This window comes from Sturnira hondurensis, unplaced genomic scaffold (assembly GCF_014824575.4).
Source record: "Sturnira hondurensis isolate 20B ecotype Veracruz unplaced genomic scaffold, ASM1482457v3 Scaffold0013092, whole genome shotgun sequence".
Taxonomy (NCBI): Eukaryota; Metazoa; Chordata; class Mammalia; order Chiroptera; family Phyllostomidae; genus Sturnira; species Sturnira hondurensis.
In genome coordinates this window covers 226,716-243,642 of record NW_028085723.1, presented here as the reverse complement: position 1 = coordinate 243,642, position 16,927 = coordinate 226,716, and the positions used below count along the sequence as shown (strand labels likewise).

General features: G+C 46.8%; 1 protein-coding gene across 2 annotated transcripts; it reads right to left on the bottom strand.

The window, feature by feature from the left end:
- Positions 1-4,142: 4,142 nt before the first annotated feature.
- ZNF689 (zinc finger protein 689) lies at positions 4,143-9,646 on the bottom strand. 2 transcript variants are annotated; one of them, XM_037061045.1, is made up of 3 exons: positions 8,960-9,644; positions 8,639-8,752; positions 4,143-7,112 (listed from the first exon to the last, which is right to left on the bottom strand). In XM_037061045.1, exons 1-3 carry the CDS (start codon positions 9,162-9,164, stop codon positions 5,929-5,931), a joined length of 1,503 nt encoding a protein of 500 aa, XP_036916940.1. In that variant the 5' UTR covers positions 9,165-9,644; the 3' UTR covers positions 4,143-5,928. The 2 variants fall into 2 exon arrangements, with proteins under 2 accessions (XP_036916940.1, XP_036916941.1); XM_037061046.1 differs by lacking the exon at positions 8,639-8,752 and having other exon boundaries at positions 8,960-9,646.
- Between the last annotated feature and the right edge of the window lie 7,281 nt (positions 9,647-16,927).

Genomic DNA, 16,927 nt, shown 5'->3' with positions numbered 1-16,927 from the left:
CAATCAGTTTAGCCTTCATATGTTCCTCTAATTTGTGACTAAAATCAACCAGTTCTGTGAGCATCCTGATCACCAGTGTTTTGAACTGTGCATCTGATAGGTTGGCTATTTCTTGGTCGCTTAGAGTTATTTGCTCTGGGGCTTTGACTTCTTCTTGAGCCATAATGTTTTGGTCTGTTCGCGCCTGTTACATACGAGGGCAGAGCCCTAGGTATTCACCAGGGCAGGGCAACTCAGTCGCTGGGTTGTGACGCTGTATGTGAGGGCAGGGTCAAAGAGGGGAAATGGCGGTCCTCTCTGCTGCAGCCTGTGTGGTTTGTCTCACTGCTCACTCCTTCGCTTGGTTTATCTGTGCATGAATGTGTGACCGCGGTCAACCTGCTGCCTTGAGCCCTCACTGGATCCACCCATTGTTACCCCACACCTGGGATCCGCTAACGGCTGCCTGCGTGCCTGGGACAGACTTTCCTGATCCTTCTCTGCCACTGGCTGTGCCCCTCTTATCGGTCTGGCTGAATGGTTCATTGTTGTTGAACTTCCATATAGTTCAATTTTCTGTTTTGGTTGTGTTTTTGTTACTAAAACTTTGTTGTCTTTAAACTTGGTTGTGTGAGGAGGCACACTGTTTCCACCTATGCCTTCATCTTGGCCAGAATTCCTTACTGTATTTATATATCAGTTCTAGCCACCCTGGTGAATGGCTGCACATACATTTGGAAAAGGCCAGGAACATCTACTGCATATGTTTTTGCCAATGTAACATGGTCTGTGACCAATAATACTCAGCCTCCCCTCATTCATTCGATCTCTAGATCTGGAATTGGCTAAAGCCTGAGAATTTGAGGCAAGGCCTTGCATTTTTGGCATACTCAGCAAGATAGGTAGCAACATGAGAAACCCATGGAGGAGCATGTCCTAACACCTACTTTATGGGGTTCTTGTAAAAATTAGATTGGATTGTACATAAAATGTTTAACACAGTAAATGGTATACCATAAATGCTCAACAAAGTGGCTGTAATATTATTACAGTAGGCCACAGAATAAACAGAATGGGTTCCAGCCAAGATGGAGGTGTAGGTAGATATAGTTTGCCTCCTTGCACAACCAAAAGGACAAAAACAAATAAAAAAAACCAAACCAGAACTGCCAGAAATTAGAACTCTATGGAAGTCTGACAACTAAGGAGTTAAGAAGAAACATTCATTTGGACTGGTCAGGAAAGGCACAGACAGGCAGCCTGGGTGGAGAGGACACACAGCAAGGTGGCAGCTGGAGGACTAGGGTGGGCAAAGTGGTGGCTGGTAGACCAGGCGGTCCCACATTTGCGTACGGATAACTGGGAAGAACAAATGGGGAGTGAAACAGACCCCACAACCCACGGTTCCAGCTCAGGGAAATAAAGCTTCAAAACCTCTTGCAGTAAAAACCTGTGGGGGTGCGGTGGCAGGAGAAACTCTCAGCCTCACAGGAGAGTTCATTGGAGAGACCCACAGGGTCCTGGAACATACACAAACCCACCCACCTGGGAATCAGCACCAAAGGGGCCCAATTTGTTTGTGGGTAGCAGAGGAAGTGACTGAAAGCTGGCCAGGAGCCTGGCAAGCAGCACTGTTCCCTCTGACCCCTCCCCCCAGACAGCACCACAATGCAGAGACCTGGGTTGCCCCACCCTGGAGAATATTTAACCTCCCACCCCTTACATCATAACAGCTATGCTGAGACCAAAAAATATGGCCCTAATGAAAGAACAGATCAAAATTCCAAAAAGAGAACTAAGCATGAAGAGAGAGCCCACCTATCAGATGCACAGTTCAAAACACTGGGAATCAGGATGTTCACAGAAATGGCGGAGTGTGGTCGCAAAATGGAGGGAAAAGTGAAGGCCATGCAAAGTGAAATGAAGAGAAATGTACAGGGAACCAACAGTGAAGGGAAGGAAACTGGGACTCAAATCAACGGTTTGGAACAATAGGAAGAAATAAACATTCAACCAGAACAGAATGAAGAGACAAGAATTCAAAAAAATGAGGAGAGGCTTAGGAACCTCTGGGACAACTTTAAATGTTCCAACATCCAAATCACAGGGGTGCCAGGAGAAGAGGAAGAGCAGGAAATTGAAAACTTATTTGAAAAAATAATGAAGGAGAAATTCCCTAATCTGGCAAAGGAAATTCACTTCCAGGAAATCCAGGAAGCTCAGAGAGTCCCAAAGAATTTGTACCCAAAGAGGAACACATCGAGACACATAATTAAATGACCCAAAATTAAAGATAAGGAGACTCTTAAAAGCATCAAGAGAAAATGAATAGTTACCTACAAAGGAGCTCCCATGAGACTATCAGCTGATTTCCCAAAAGAGACCTTACAGGCAAAAAGGGGCTGGAAAGAAGCATTCCAAGTCATGAAAGGCAAGGACCTAAATCCAAGATTGCTGTATCCAGCAAAGCTATCTTTTAGAATGGACAGGCAGATAAAGTGCTTCCCAGATAAGGTCAAGTTATATGAGTTCATCATCACCAAGCCCTTATTATATGAAATGTTAAAGGGATTTATCTAAGAAAAAGATAATCAACAGTAAAATGATAATGAACAGTAAAATGAAAACAAACTCACAACTATTGACAACTGAATCTAAAAAAGACAAAACAAAACCAAAAACAAACTAAGCAAGCAACTAGAACAGGAACACAACCACAGAAATGGAGATCACATGGCGGGTTATCAGCTGGAGGGGGAGGGGGAGAGAATGGGAGAAAAGGTACAAGGAATAAGAAGAGTAATTGGTAGGAACAAAATAGATGGGGGGGGGGGCTAAAAACAGTGTAGGAATTGGAGAAGCCAAAGAATTTATATGTATGACCCATGGATATGAACTAAGGGGGGCAAGGGATGTAGGTGGGAGGTGGAGTACAGGCCAGAGAGGAATAAAAGGGAGGAAAAAAATGAAACACCTGTAATAGCATAATCAATAAAATGTATATTTTTAAAAGAATAAACATGGTTACTGCTTCAAAAAATTTAGCCAAGCCCTGGCTGGTGCGGCTCAGTGGATTGAGTGCGGGCCTGTGAACCAAACAACCGTGGTTCAATTCCCAGTCAGGGTACATGCCTGGGTTGCGGGCCAGTTCCCAGTAGGGGACGCACAAGAGGCAACCATACATTGATATTTCTCTCCCTCTCTACTTCTCTCCCCCTCTAAAGATAAATAAAATCTTTAAAAAGAAAAAGAAATTTAGGTGAAAATGGGAGATGGGGAGAGGCCAGAGGGAAAATTATGGTTAAAGATAGATTTTAGCATGTTTATAGGCTGGAGTGTATATTCCATATGAGAGGGACTCTAATCATAAAACTAAGAGAAAAATAATACATGGAACAAAATTCCTGAGGGGGCAGTTGATGAGTACCAGGCACAGGTATGTTGATGAACACTGCATATGAGGGGCTTTCTTGAGGTAGGGTAGAAGCAAGTATGAGTGTTCACACTGGTAAATTTGGAGCCAGAGTGGGGAATGTTGAAGGAGTTCCTATTTAATACCCTCTGTTTTCTTAGTGAAGGAGAAGGTACTCACTGGCTCAAGATATATGGATGACTTAAAGTGAAATTGAAGGTTTAACTGAGGTTGGAGATCAGAAAAGATATCAGAAAATTTTCTTCATAGTTTCTTCATATACAGGCATAAAGGCAGATGGGAGATCAACCCATATTGGGACTGTGTATTAGTTAATTCTTTTGGCTACAAGTAACAGAAACTCAACTTAAACTACCTGAAGCAGAAGGGGAAATTTACTTGAAAGATACAGCTAGTCAGTCATCAAATGGACCCTGGCATTGACACCTACAAGTTGTCTCTCATTTCTGCCTTCCACAGACTACACAATGGAACTTGGCCACCAATGGCTCCCGAGTTGTAATGAGTTACAATCAGGCCCAAAGAAAGTTATAAATTCCTAACTAAGGAAATAGTTGGTCGACCTGGTGATAAAAGTAGGGGAAAGAGCCGGTCCTAAAACATGGTTCTAGGCAGACATCTAATAGGTCTCTGCTAGGGTAGGGCAGCTCTCCATTAGAACTGTATAAATTTCTACTTAGCAAGGAGCTAGATTTACATGTAACAAACAGTAATTCCACAAGGAACCAAATTCATTCAACAGACATTTTAATGAGACCCAATCTGGTCTGATCCCTGCCTTGGGGCAGCTCATCATCCAAGGAGAAACACTTACAATGCAACTTGCTAAACACCAGAACAGAGGTACTCACAAAAGCTGGGTTCCCCAGCTCCTCCCCCACTCTGGGGCTGGTATCAGGAGAATTGAAAGAAACAACAGGAGTAGGATGACCCCTTCCAGCTGTCGGAATCAGACAAGTCAGGTATGGAAATTCCAATTTGGTGCAGCTACCCAAGGTGAAGTGACAGGACTGTTCATTCAATTCAGTAAAGCTTTACTGAGCACTTACCTACTCAGGGGTGGGTACCATGGAAGCAAATAAAAAATTAAGACACACTGCTGACTTCTGGAGCTTATGTGAACGGGGCAGGCATGAACACAACTCCGTAACTCTATGTATACTCTTTCTGCTTTATATATAATCACCTAACTTTCTACCCTCCTTGAATGACCTCACCTCATTTTATGGGGGGAAAAAAGTTGACTGAGAGCTCATGAAGGTTCTGGGCTGAAGGATTTTCCAACCACTGGCTCCCAGGAAACAATGTAAATCCACCAGGTAAAGTACAAGCTGGTCCTCTTTTCACTTCTTGCTGCTAGCCCATACTGTCCCTGCTTTTCCTTAAGATCCATCTTTTCCCAAAGTTCACTGCACTTATGTGCCAGAACCAACTTGAACCAATTTTCCATACATAGGTTGCAGAAAACTTAGCCTCACAGCATGTGGTTTAAAAAAGCTTAGGGCCCTGGCTGGGTGGTTCAGTTAGTTGTAGCATCATCCCATACAACAGAAGGTTGTAGATTTGGTCCTCAGGATGCATACCAAAGGCAACTGATTGATGTTTTTAAAATCAGGATTTGAAAAAACAAAAAAAAACCTTAGGTATCTGGTTGTCTGCAACCCAATAAACCCTTGGTACAGTGCTGCACTCCTCCCAAATCCAATGCAACCTAGAGCTGTTAAAACAAGTATAGACCAAGAAGGTATGCTGGCTTATTTTTGTAAGAGTCTTTAAAAGGGATAGTGAAAAACCAGCACCTGTTTGGAGATTATATGTGGGAACTGAAACCCTGTTTAAGGAAGGACTGACCAAATTAATGCTGAAAACATGGGGGCAAAGTAGTTGTGACTAAGTTATCTGAAAGGCTGCCATGTAAAAGAATTAAACATATTTTGGGCAAGGCTTACAGGTAAGGAGAATGTGCCATTTAACCATGCTCTAAAGATCGCAGCTATCCCACAATGAAATGACCTGCCTTTTGAGGTAGTGAGCTCCCTGTCAAGGGAGTTTTGAAGTTAGGGTAGAAAACCACTTGGCAGGAGTGTTGTAAGAAGGGGGCTAAACAAAGTTATTTAAACCTGGGATAGAGGAAGAGGCAGAGTAGGGTTAACATCCTGCCACCTATTGAGATTCTCCTGTCTGCATGCAAGCGGACAGGTATTCCCTATATGCAAGTTTGAAAGGCAGACAGACCCTAAAATATACGAGAACTTTTACCCTGATGTCCACACACAGGAATTCTTTTAGGGTAGGGTAACTTGTTAAACTTTAAGCAAAAGATGTCACCTCTCCCAGTGGGACTATCTGTTTTAGACAAAATAAGGCAGCCAGCGTGGTGGAATATACTCAAGTTCAGGTCTGTGCAGGAGACGTGAGTTATAGTACTGAATCTGCCCTGGGTGACCTAAGGCTTCTTCTTCCCTTCTCTGGGCCCCTCTATGAAATGAAATGAACTTAAGATAGTTCTTCCCATTCTAAAGGGCACTGTCCTTCTGACTGGGTCCCTCTATAACAGATCTAGGGCTACAGTTTTGGACCCTGGGGCTACACTTGTGGACCGCTAGAGACCACCTCTGGCGAAAGCAACGGCCACACTCAAGGCAGGGGAAAGGCTTCTCCCCAGTGTGTAGAAGCTGGTGCTGAGCCAGGTGGCTCCACTGGGCAAAACGCTTAGAACACAGGTCGCAAGCATAGGGCCGCTCGCCTGAGTGTACGCGCCGGTGACTGGCCAGTAGTGAGGGGTAAGCAAACCGACGGCCACAGTCATCACACACATGCAGCTTCTCCTCGGTGTGCGTGCTGCGATGTATGGCTAGGGAGCCGCTGCGACGGAAGGCACGTCCACAATCTGGGCAAGGATAGGGCTTCTCTCCTGTGTGCAAGAGCTGGTGCTGCAGCAGTGTACTGCGTTGAGAGAAGCGGGCCTCACAGTGCTCACAGGCATAAGGACGCTCCCCAGAGTGTACTCGCCGATGGCTCACAAGGCGAGAGGACGAAGAGAAGCGCCGCTCACAGTCTGGACATGGGTATGGCTTCTCACCAGTGTGGATGCGCTGATGGATGACGAGAGCGGTGCGCTGGCGGAAGCGACGGTTGCATTCGAGGCAGGTGTAGGGCTTCTCTCCCGTATGTGTGCGCTGGTGGATGGCTAGCAGGGATGGGTAGGCAAAGCGTCGCCCACAGCTAGGACACTGGTGGGGTTTTTCGCCCGTATGTGTGGTCCGGTGATTGGCCAAGGACCGGCTCCTACGGAAGCAGCGGCCACAGTCAGGGCAATGGTAGGGCTTTTCCCCTGTGTGGATAACTTGGTGCTGGGAGAGATTCTTACGCTGAGAGAAACGCTTGCCACACTGGTCACAAACATAGGGACATTCACCAGAGTGTGCCCGCCGGTGACTGACCAACAGGGATGGGTAAGAAAAGCGGCGTCCACAGTCTGGACAAGGGTAAGGCTTTTTCAGATTCTGGGTACACTTGTGGCTTCTCAGAGCCAGGTGATCAGGGAAGGTGCAACCACAGTCGGGGCAGATGGGACCCCCAGATGTCTGTCTGGGAATCAGTCGGGGCTTGCTGGGCCTCCGCCCTCTCTTCCCCTTTCGTGGTGCCTCTTTGGGTGGGAATACTTCCTTCTCTTCAGTCTTCTTTCTGGTTCTGGTTTCTGCAGGAACACAGGAGAAATTAATTTAACAAATACTGGGCTACTACTCTTGCTTATTACAGTGTTACAGGTTATAAGACAAATTCACTCAGCCCATCTTCAGGGAGTGTTAGTGACACAGACAAACTAGTGTAATACCCTGCTATGAAAATATGGAGGGAATTACAGGAGCCCCTAACCCAACCTAGAGAAGGTGGGAAGGTTTCTTGGAGATTTAGCTGACTTAAAAGTTTTGCCCTGGCCAGTGGATTGAGTGCCGACCTATAAACCAAAGGGTTGCTGATTGGATTCCCAGCCCCGGGCACTTGCCTGGGTTGTGGGCTGGGTCCCCAGTGAGGGGTGAGCTAGAAGCAGCTACACATTGATATCACTCTCCCTCTCTTCCCCTCTCTAAAAATAAATAAATAAAATCTTTAAAAAATGTTTTTGAAGAGGTAAGTGTAAGGCAAGGAGTAAAAACAAAGTTATGAGCTGGCAACTAAGTCATAGGGCCCTCTAAGTCAATGGTTCTCAAATTTTAGTGTGATCAGAATCAGTTGGAAGGCTTACCAAAGCAGACTGAAGGGCCTTAGCTCCTGAAGCAGACCTGCTCCCAGTTTTGGATTCAGCAGGTCTGAGGCGGGGCCCATGAGCTTGCATTTCTAATGATCTGGAGTGATGCTGCTACTGGTCTGAGGACCACACTCTGAGAACCACTGCAGTAAGGACCTTGAACTACATTTTACCCAATGGTTCTCAAACCTAGGCATACATCCAAATCAATTGGGGCTATCAAAACACACACATTCCTAGACATCTATAACACTAAGTAACTAGTTCTGGAATGGGTTCCAAGAATCTGTATTTTTATCAAGTTCCCCAAGTGACTAGATATAACTGACAGCCATTTGACAACCCACTTTGGCAAAAACTGCATGATTTTAAGCAAGAAAATATCATGGTAAGATCTGAATCTTAGATAGTCCTGACCTTGGAGATTCTGGTATAGAAACTCCAGCCCAGACAGTTCCGTCTGCTCCTGTGGTGAATCTGGGGCCCTTCTACCTTAATGGAGTTCACCAGAGCCTTGCAGTATGTCTTGAGGGGAGTGCAGTATGTCTTGAACTGATCAGGGTTCTGCCTGAAGGGCAGAAAGGCCCCTGCACCCCAAACAGCTGTATTCTACATGAGGTCCCTTCAACCAAACACAGAAAACTCAGAAAGGTATAGCATTGCTCAGTCAGAACCAAATTCAAAGGACGCTGGGGGCGGGGATCCTAGGAAGGAGACAGGAGGGTAGTAGCTTGTTCTAAAAGCTCACTGATTCATTCACACAATAGAGAACTGCGGATCACTGGCGTGCAAACTGATATGTGAATCTCTGTGTGGTGGACAGACCCAACACCATCATAAACAGTACCCTAAAACTGTGAAACGAACTCAGCAAGCAGAGCCCTGCAACATGGGTCATGGGCACTCCTAGCCACCATAAGTCTGGACTGAGTCATCAGAAGCTGCAGGCCCTCCACGGGCATTTTTTCACTCACTTCTTTGGACTGTTAACCCCCTTGGGCACTCCTGTGGATCCAGGGCAGCTGGTTCCCAGTCATCGGTATTTCGTTCCAACCAGGAGATGAGGGCTGGTTTGGGACCTGCGCACCCTGGGGAAGAACCTTAGTCAGAGGTCTAGCTCATTCGTAACTCTAGATAAATATCTACCCAGTAGATACTGGCATCTTCCGCCAAGTCCCCGTTTTCCTCCCCTGACACAACCTGGTCTCAGGCCAGGAGCCCGGACACTCTGCCCCCCAACCGCCGAGATCCTCTAACCCTTTCGCCCCGCGGAAGCAGACTGGGCCGGGCCTCACCGAGCACGCCCAGGTGGCCGTAGGTTTCCTGCATCACGTCCCGGTACAGGGCCCTCTGCGCGGGCTGCAGGCACCCCCACTCCTCCAGGGAGAAGTATACGGCCACGTCCGCGAACTTCATAGCCCTTGGTCTCCTTCCCCTTCTCCGGCTGGGTCCGGTCTTTCCTGCTTCCCTTGCGGAAAGCGGAGCCGAAGGCGGTGCCATTGGACCCGAGAAACTGACTCCACGAACTTCTCCGTCCCGGCCTCGGCCCCTGGCGGACCCCGAGATTTGGGAGCCGCCGCCGGACTGGGACTTGAGTGTGCCCAGGGCTGGTCAGGAGGGAATCGGAATCAACCGTCTGCACGAGTAACGGAAACCTCTGGCTGTTATTCAGGAAACTCCTGCCCAAACTTGGGGGAAAGGTACCGGAAGATGCCTTCGGGGAAAATGGCGGCGTTGCTACAGCACTGCCTTTGCTTGGAACACAGGCAGCTTCCAGCTATCGATTTTATTGACCAGAGCGCCATGCCGGCTTCCTACCCTCTTGCCCTCAAGTGTGATGGCGCTGCGATTAGGCTTCACGCCCTCTTTCCTCCCATTCCACGCGCCCATTGGGCGGTGGCCGAAGATAGAGCGTTCTGATTGGATGCTGACGAAAGCGGCCTGTTTGAACGAAGCCAACGCAAGCGTAGGGCAGGAAGCCGGCCCCTTGGGGTCGTGTGACTGAGTTTTGAGGCGTGAACCCGCGACGTGGCCCGGGGTTAGCAACCCACCCCAGTTAAACGGCGGGCGCTGCCTACCAGAAGCGGATTTGAGCGAGGGAGCCACTCCTACCAACCCAGGTGGAAAACCCCTGGGTTCCCTACTTGTTGTCCTTTTGGGAAGGGAATTAACAGCGTTTCCTCTGTCCGGGTACCATACGCCATACATTACACATTCTACTTTATTTATTCTTAGCCACCACTCTGTGAGGTGATGGTATCATCCTGGTTCCACTATTGAGGAAAGCTCTCAGCGGGTTACTGCTAGTAAGGCAGAGGGATAGATTTAAACTTGGGGCTGAAAGGCCCTTTATTCACGCCACTGAACTAAGCATTCTTCTTTCCCAGTATCTTAATTTGCCTGGAAACTCAAGAATCCACCTGAGCGCGCCTGATCTCTTCTCAGGTTCAATCTACTGAGTATCTCTACACACACACTCACACACACTCACGTATATATTTACATAACATTTATGTAATGTACAAAGCATAGTAGTAGACAGTGAGGAGAGGCCGGTTTACAAAAATAAGTCATGGGCCACGCCCTGAATGAAGTTAACAGTCTAATGAAGCATATAAATCACAATTAATAGTAGCAGAATGATACAAGCATGTATGGGAAAGACATAACAGAAAGGAAAATTGCGGATTTTCCAGTAACCAGTCAGCACCCACCCCCATAGGTCTGTCCCTACTCCTGTGTGTTGTCATGCAATTACACCAACTCAATGTCTTTGCCTAGGGGAGCTGGGAAAAGGAGAATACTCCATTTGCTACATCTCTTGCCTCAGCTAGTAACATACACATTTATCTTTCCAACCCATTAATATTTTAAAATACCTTCTTTGGGCAAAACATTATCACAAAACTTACATGGAATAAAGACAATATGACAGGAAATCACAAGATAACATAGGCAGACCCTGGCAGGTGTGGCTTGGGTGGTTAGAGCATCACCCCATAGACTGAATAGTCATAGGTTTGATTCTGGGTTGGGGCACATAACCCAGGTTATGAGTTCCATCTCCAGTCAGGGCACATATGAGAAGGCACCCAACCAATGTTTTTCTTTCACACATCAATGTTTCTCTCTCTCTGTCTCTCTCAAAGCAATGAAAAAAATGTCCTTGGTTGAGGATAAAAAAAAGATAACATAGGCAGTAAGACATTCTGAGGGTAATTTTTGAAAAGAGGAAGTAGGAAAAAACTACAGTAAATCTTCCATTGAGTTCTCCTCTGTTGTAAGGACAGTGACTTTATTGAACAAACTACTGGGAAAGCAAATAGAATGTCAAGATTGCCCAAATGAGTGAGATGAGAGTCTCTTCTCCTAATGACTTTCTAGACTGATGCATCACATGGGAAATGAGTTTGGTCTATGAAGGGGTGGGCAGTGGTGCTCATTATACATTTGTTTTATAAACAGCTGAATTCCATGGTGGTTAAAGTTCTCTGGCATAAAGCCAGGAATTCAGGCAAGTTCTGAGTGTGAAGAGAATGATGCTGCTTTCTAATGTAGCACAAGATACACATATGGTAAAACTGAAGGACTGAAAGGGTAGGTTGGTACCAAATATTGAAGGGCTTCATTCTGTACTTTGGAGAACTCTATATAAGTCTAGAGAAGTAAATGACCTTCTAAACTGGTAGTTTGCAGGATGAACTGATAGCTTTTTGCCCACTCTTTCTGTCTACATATAACTCAGTTTAGAGAAATAAGAATGTAAACTTAGGCTTCTAAGGGAATAAAAAGTCAAATGGGTAGCACATTTCATTTTGAAGGGAGAAAGTGACTACACACACAGAGGAGGCTGGAGTCAGACTTGCTCTGTGGACACCCTGCCTCAACAATAATGATGTGCTGTCAACTGAACAAGGAGAAGATGCTGACATTGAATGGGAAAGATGATTAAATACTGAGGTATTAAAGTGCTGAGAAGGCAGGTTGGACTAAAGGTTCAGCCTCTGCCTAGCCTTTTTGGCCCTAGGCTCTAAAGGCCCCATTTGGCCAGTGCGAAAATTAATAACCTCAATTAAAACTGGAATTGGGAAGGCCTGTACAAGGAGCTTTCATAACCAGTCACTGATCCTCAATTACCCCAAATAGGAAGAGATTTACCTTGCATCTCCAACAGAAAGATGTATCGAATGAGGGAAGATTTTCCAGCCCAGCCAATGGAAAGTGTGCAGCTCAGTCAATAAGAAGACACCATCATCACGAACTCTTGTTTTCCTCCAAAGATCTTTTGGTTCATTGTTTTCCTTTTGCTAATAACGTCCTCACCCCACCCTCCTTTCCATTTTGTGTAACTTCTTGGAGTACTGCTCTGCTTGCTAGATGAGATGCTGCCCAATTCATGAATCATTTAATAAAACCAATTAGATCTTCAAATTTGCTCGGTTGAATTGTTTTTTTAACAATTCAATGGCTTGCCACCATTTTTATTAGAGCCACTAAGGTAGAACCTAGGATTCAGGCACAATCAGATACTTCTTACTACAGGGAAATACTTTGGGAAAAAAAAAACAACTCATGAGCCCTGGCTGGTGTAGCTCAGTGGATTGGGCACGAGCCTGTGAACCATACCATCGTGGTTCGATTCCCAGTCAGGGCACATGCCTGGGTTGCAGGCCAATTCCCAGCAGGGGACTCATGAGAGGCAACCATACATTGATATTTCTCTCCTTTTCTCCTTCCCTTCCTCTCTAAAGATAAATAAATAAATAAAATAAAGCAATTCTTACTAAAAAAAACCCCACTCATGACTTGATTAGAGCAGAGCCCCTTGTGCCTTTCTGTATAAATTCTTGGACCCATTGGGCACAGGGACAAGCAGGGCTCCTCCTGAAGGAAGGCCATCCACTACAGAAAGGGTGGAGAAGATGCAGGGAGTCTACACACCAAGAGGCCACATAAAGACCAAAGGCACCCTGTTCTGGGAGAAGAGAAATGGTGTTCAGGGCCAACTAAATACCAGGTGCCGCTGTGTGGGCACAGTGATATAGATGATGTTAGTTGAAACTCACCTTCCAGAGTCCATTAAGGATGAGTATCCTTATTTACAATTATCAAAAAGTTGAGCCCTTGTCCAAAACTTCATAGTAAAGCAGGGAGGTGAGATTTGAACCTAGAATGTTCTCTGGATTGCACTGGCAGGTCTAAACTGGGTGAAAGGCTTTGACGTTAATTCCTCCTCATTTCATGCTCAGTGAGAAAAAGTACCCAAAAATGCAACTTCAGTTAAAGTACACATAGATTGCACCTTATATATTGACTAGAATCCAGACCTGGGTGAACAGTGTCCATCCTAGGGGAAAATAATGGAAAATTAAGGGGTCTCACCTTTTCTTAACAGATTCACATAGTCCAGTTCTAACCTGTTCCATTTTTGAGTGAGGGACCGCACTAACACATTTCTGATTACCTCTATATCCTGCTCTCTGAAGGAGTACCTCAAGGCACCTACAGACCTGTTGCTTCGTACATCTCCATTTTTCCTCTCTCTCCTGTTCCTGCTTGCTCTGCATTGCCAACATTTGATAAGGAGGAATCTCATCCATCATAAACTCCTTCACAGTGCCTGACCCAGGTCATCCACACTCCTGCAATTCATCTGAGAAATAGTGGATGTGAACTGGGGAACCATAAGGTCAGGAGCCTGGCATAGGGACTGCCCAGAAAGTCTCCAAACTATGCCTCACCCTCTGCCTGATGGATCCACGAATGGGCTTTCAGGGCATACTTTCTCTTGAAGGGTTTCCCACACTCAGTGCAGGGAAAGGGCTTATCGTCAGAATGGATGTACCTGTGGCTGAGCAGGAGAGAAGCAGATAGCTTACTCTGGGCAAGGGTAAGGCTTCTCACCTGCATGTGTGTACATCTGCCAAAAGAGCTTCTAGTGGAAGCACTACCTACAGCCATGAGCTGGTGCTGGAGTAGGTTTTCCTAGTAAGCAAAGTAACTGCCACATTGTAAGGAATAGTGGCAGTGCCCACTCAAGTGCACAGCCTGGTGGTAGGCCAGGAGGGGAGAGTATGCAAAGTGTGACACCCACTGTCTGTGCACAAATGTCTGCACCTGTGGATATACATGCCCCTGCTCAGGTGCAAGTGGCAGCCACAGTCAGGGTACAGGTAGGGCTTGTTCCTTTTGAGGAGCAGCTAGTGGTAGACTGGGTAAGCACACTGGTAAAAGTGGACACTATGTGACCCACAAACATGGGGACAGTTACCTGAGTGAACCTGCCAGTGTCTGACTAACAGTAAGGGGAAGCGAAAAACTCCCCACAGTCAAGACATGCAGAGGGCTTCTTCCTTATGTGGGTGGCCAGTACCCTGCTTTTTCAAAAGCAGCAGCCACACTGGGGGCAGAGAAATGGTGTCTCACCTTTGTGGATAAGTTGATGCTGAAGCAGGTTCTTGTACTGAGAAAGCAGTGCCCATACTACTACAGAGAAGGCTGCTCAGCAGACTAGACCTGCTAGTGGCTGGCCAGGAGAAGGACAGCCCAAAGCGGTACCCATGGGTATGCTTCTTTGGAGCCTGAGAGCACTGTTGCCCTGTGGCTAAGAGCCCTGAGACAATTATCGGCAACAGCCCCTGCAGTTATTTCTAGGGGGTATTGCCACAGCTTCGATGGCAATCTCCCTCTCTCTCTCTCACACAAGCTGAATTAAGTTCTTAGATTCCTTGTTTCTTCCTTATTTTCTTACTCTTGCTTTCTGCGAAGACAAGTGGAACCAAAGACTGTAGGGTACTTTGAAAAACCATAACCATCTTTCTCCTGGAATCAGGCAGTTGGGTATGGAGCTGGAGCAGCACAAGTGCCTGTTCATCCAAGGCATAAGGATCTAAGTGTGAATCCCTCAATGTCCCATCTAGCTCAGGCGGAAGTTCCCCATTTTCCAAAAAATTCTACCCCTTCTTTCTTGCTCATGGCCTCAAAACTGTATATGGTTCTCATAAGGAAGGGCCAACTTCTTTTCAGAGGTCAGCTGACACCTCTCCCTGGTTAAAAACCTTAAATATGTCCATTTCAAAGCAAACATTTCTCAAAAATTTAAGCCCTCATGCTTTTGAGCACCTAAAAATACCTGTTTACATTCTAATTGGAAGTTGACAAGTCATCGGATTTGTTTATATATGTAAAGAGTGCTCTAGACAGCTTCAAATAGCCAGGAAATGCTGCACTGAGAGACAAGGACAGGCCGACAAACCTGACTAAGTGAACCTCTAGCCCCTCTCCAAGGCCAATAAAAGTGTAGTGTGCAGATGGTCTCAGGCTGACTAGCCGCATTTCAAGTGCTAAACAGCCATCTGTGGTGGCTTGTGCCTTCTCTGTTGGATGACACAGATATAGAGCATTCACATAGTAGAAGAAAGGACAGCAGTGCTCTAGGTACTCATCAGAAAGTAGGCAAAAGACCACCTCAACAAGGGCACCTCACCCCACACCCCAAGGTGGGCCCAGCAGGATCAGCTAGCTACCTCTTAATGCAAGGAAGACTCTAGGTCTGGGAAAGAGAACTTTGGAAGAGAGGTTCAGAGCATTCTTACTAACTGTGGTCTTTAAAAAGAAGAGTGGGGTGTGGGTCTAGGGATGAGGGGAGCTGCTGGGAGGAAGGGCAGCCCCAGTTTAATACCAAGATGCTGAATTCCACCTTAGCCCCCCTTTCCTCACTTATCCCAGGTCCTGAGTGCCTCACCCCCTTCTCGCCCTCTTCTCCCCCGCTTCTCGGGATCCTCAGCCTCCAAGCTCCACGCCTCCTTCTTTCCTCTTCATCCAAGAGATGTGGGCTTGTTTGGGGCCTGAAAATCCTAGGGGAGGAGGGAGCAACAACACACTGGGTAAGAGAATGGGTCCTAGAGAAGTTGCTTCCTCTGCAATGATGGGGTACACACTTCTGAACCCTCAAAGAGAAGACCTCCTCAAGAGATATGCTCTCAAGTGCATCCGGATGGAAGCCTAATGGTCTCCACGTTGCAAAAAAGGAGAGAAAAAGAGGGTCCAGTATCTTTGGTCACACCCAGGTATCCAGGGTGGGCCACACCACTAATAGGACAAAAGCCCCCCTTTCAGACCTTCTTAGCTGGACCCCATAAAGCATGACTGACCCTAATTGTTTTATGAGCCTTTATCCTCAGGACTAGAAAATTACTGGAAGTACCCTGAAGGCACAGAGTCTCTGGGAACTAATATAATAGAACATGCCAGCCAGAGCACCCAAAGAGCATGGAAACACGCTGCAGCCTAATTGAAATGTCCTGCTCTACAACCACTCTATTGCCAGATAAAAACTCAAAGCCTCAAACCCTCAGGGCTGGTGCATATCTCTGCACCTAGGCCTTTCCCTTTCTTGGGAAAGCCAAATAAAAACTTTAGCCCAGGCTGATATCGCCCAGTGAATTAAGTGCCAGCCTGCGATCCAAAAGATGGGCGGTTTAATTCCCGCTCAGATCCCCCAGGAGGGGGCGTGTGAGAGCCCAGCCAGGTTCCCAGTAGGGGGCACAAGAGAGGCAGCACACACAAGTCTCCCTCTCCCCCCTACCCCTTTCCCTTCTCCTCCCTCTTTCTTTTTTGTTGCCTTTTGCGATGTAGGCTTCACCACTCCCCCAGGAAGAAATATGAGGACTTGGCGACGAAGCTTCCTCCACGGCCCAGAGGGGCAGCGCTCTGGAGTCTTTCAGCCCCAAGGCCCACTGTTTCTGGCGGGGCTGAGGAGACACTGGTCTGCTGACTCTCAGACTGGAACAACAGTACCATCCCGGATGGCCTAAGAAAATATGGCGGTGGCGTACAACCATCATTCGGTTATAGTCGGAAGCTTGATATTCGTCCCCTCCAGTTGATCTTAGGACGTTGCTTCTGATAGCGCTCAGTGATATGTCTACTGATTGGCCTCTTGGTTTGCACTCTAGGACTCTGTTGCTAGGTAACACTTGACTGGAGGCTGGCTTCTCACCTCCCCAGAGGGCCACGGAGTGGCTTACTGCGCAAAGAACCAGCCTTAGCACGGTCTGCATGATCCTACCCCGGCCTCTCAGGTTCCGCTGACTCACAATGCCTCTGAGAGCGCGTCCTGGCCGAACTGGGTTCCTGCTCTGAAAGAAGACAATTCTGAGAAGCTGAGCACATTTATGGAACTTGTACATGCTCGATGTGAGGGCAGAGAATAAAAAAATTGATCTCTGACCGGTGGTGTGGCTCAGTTGGTTAGGAATGGC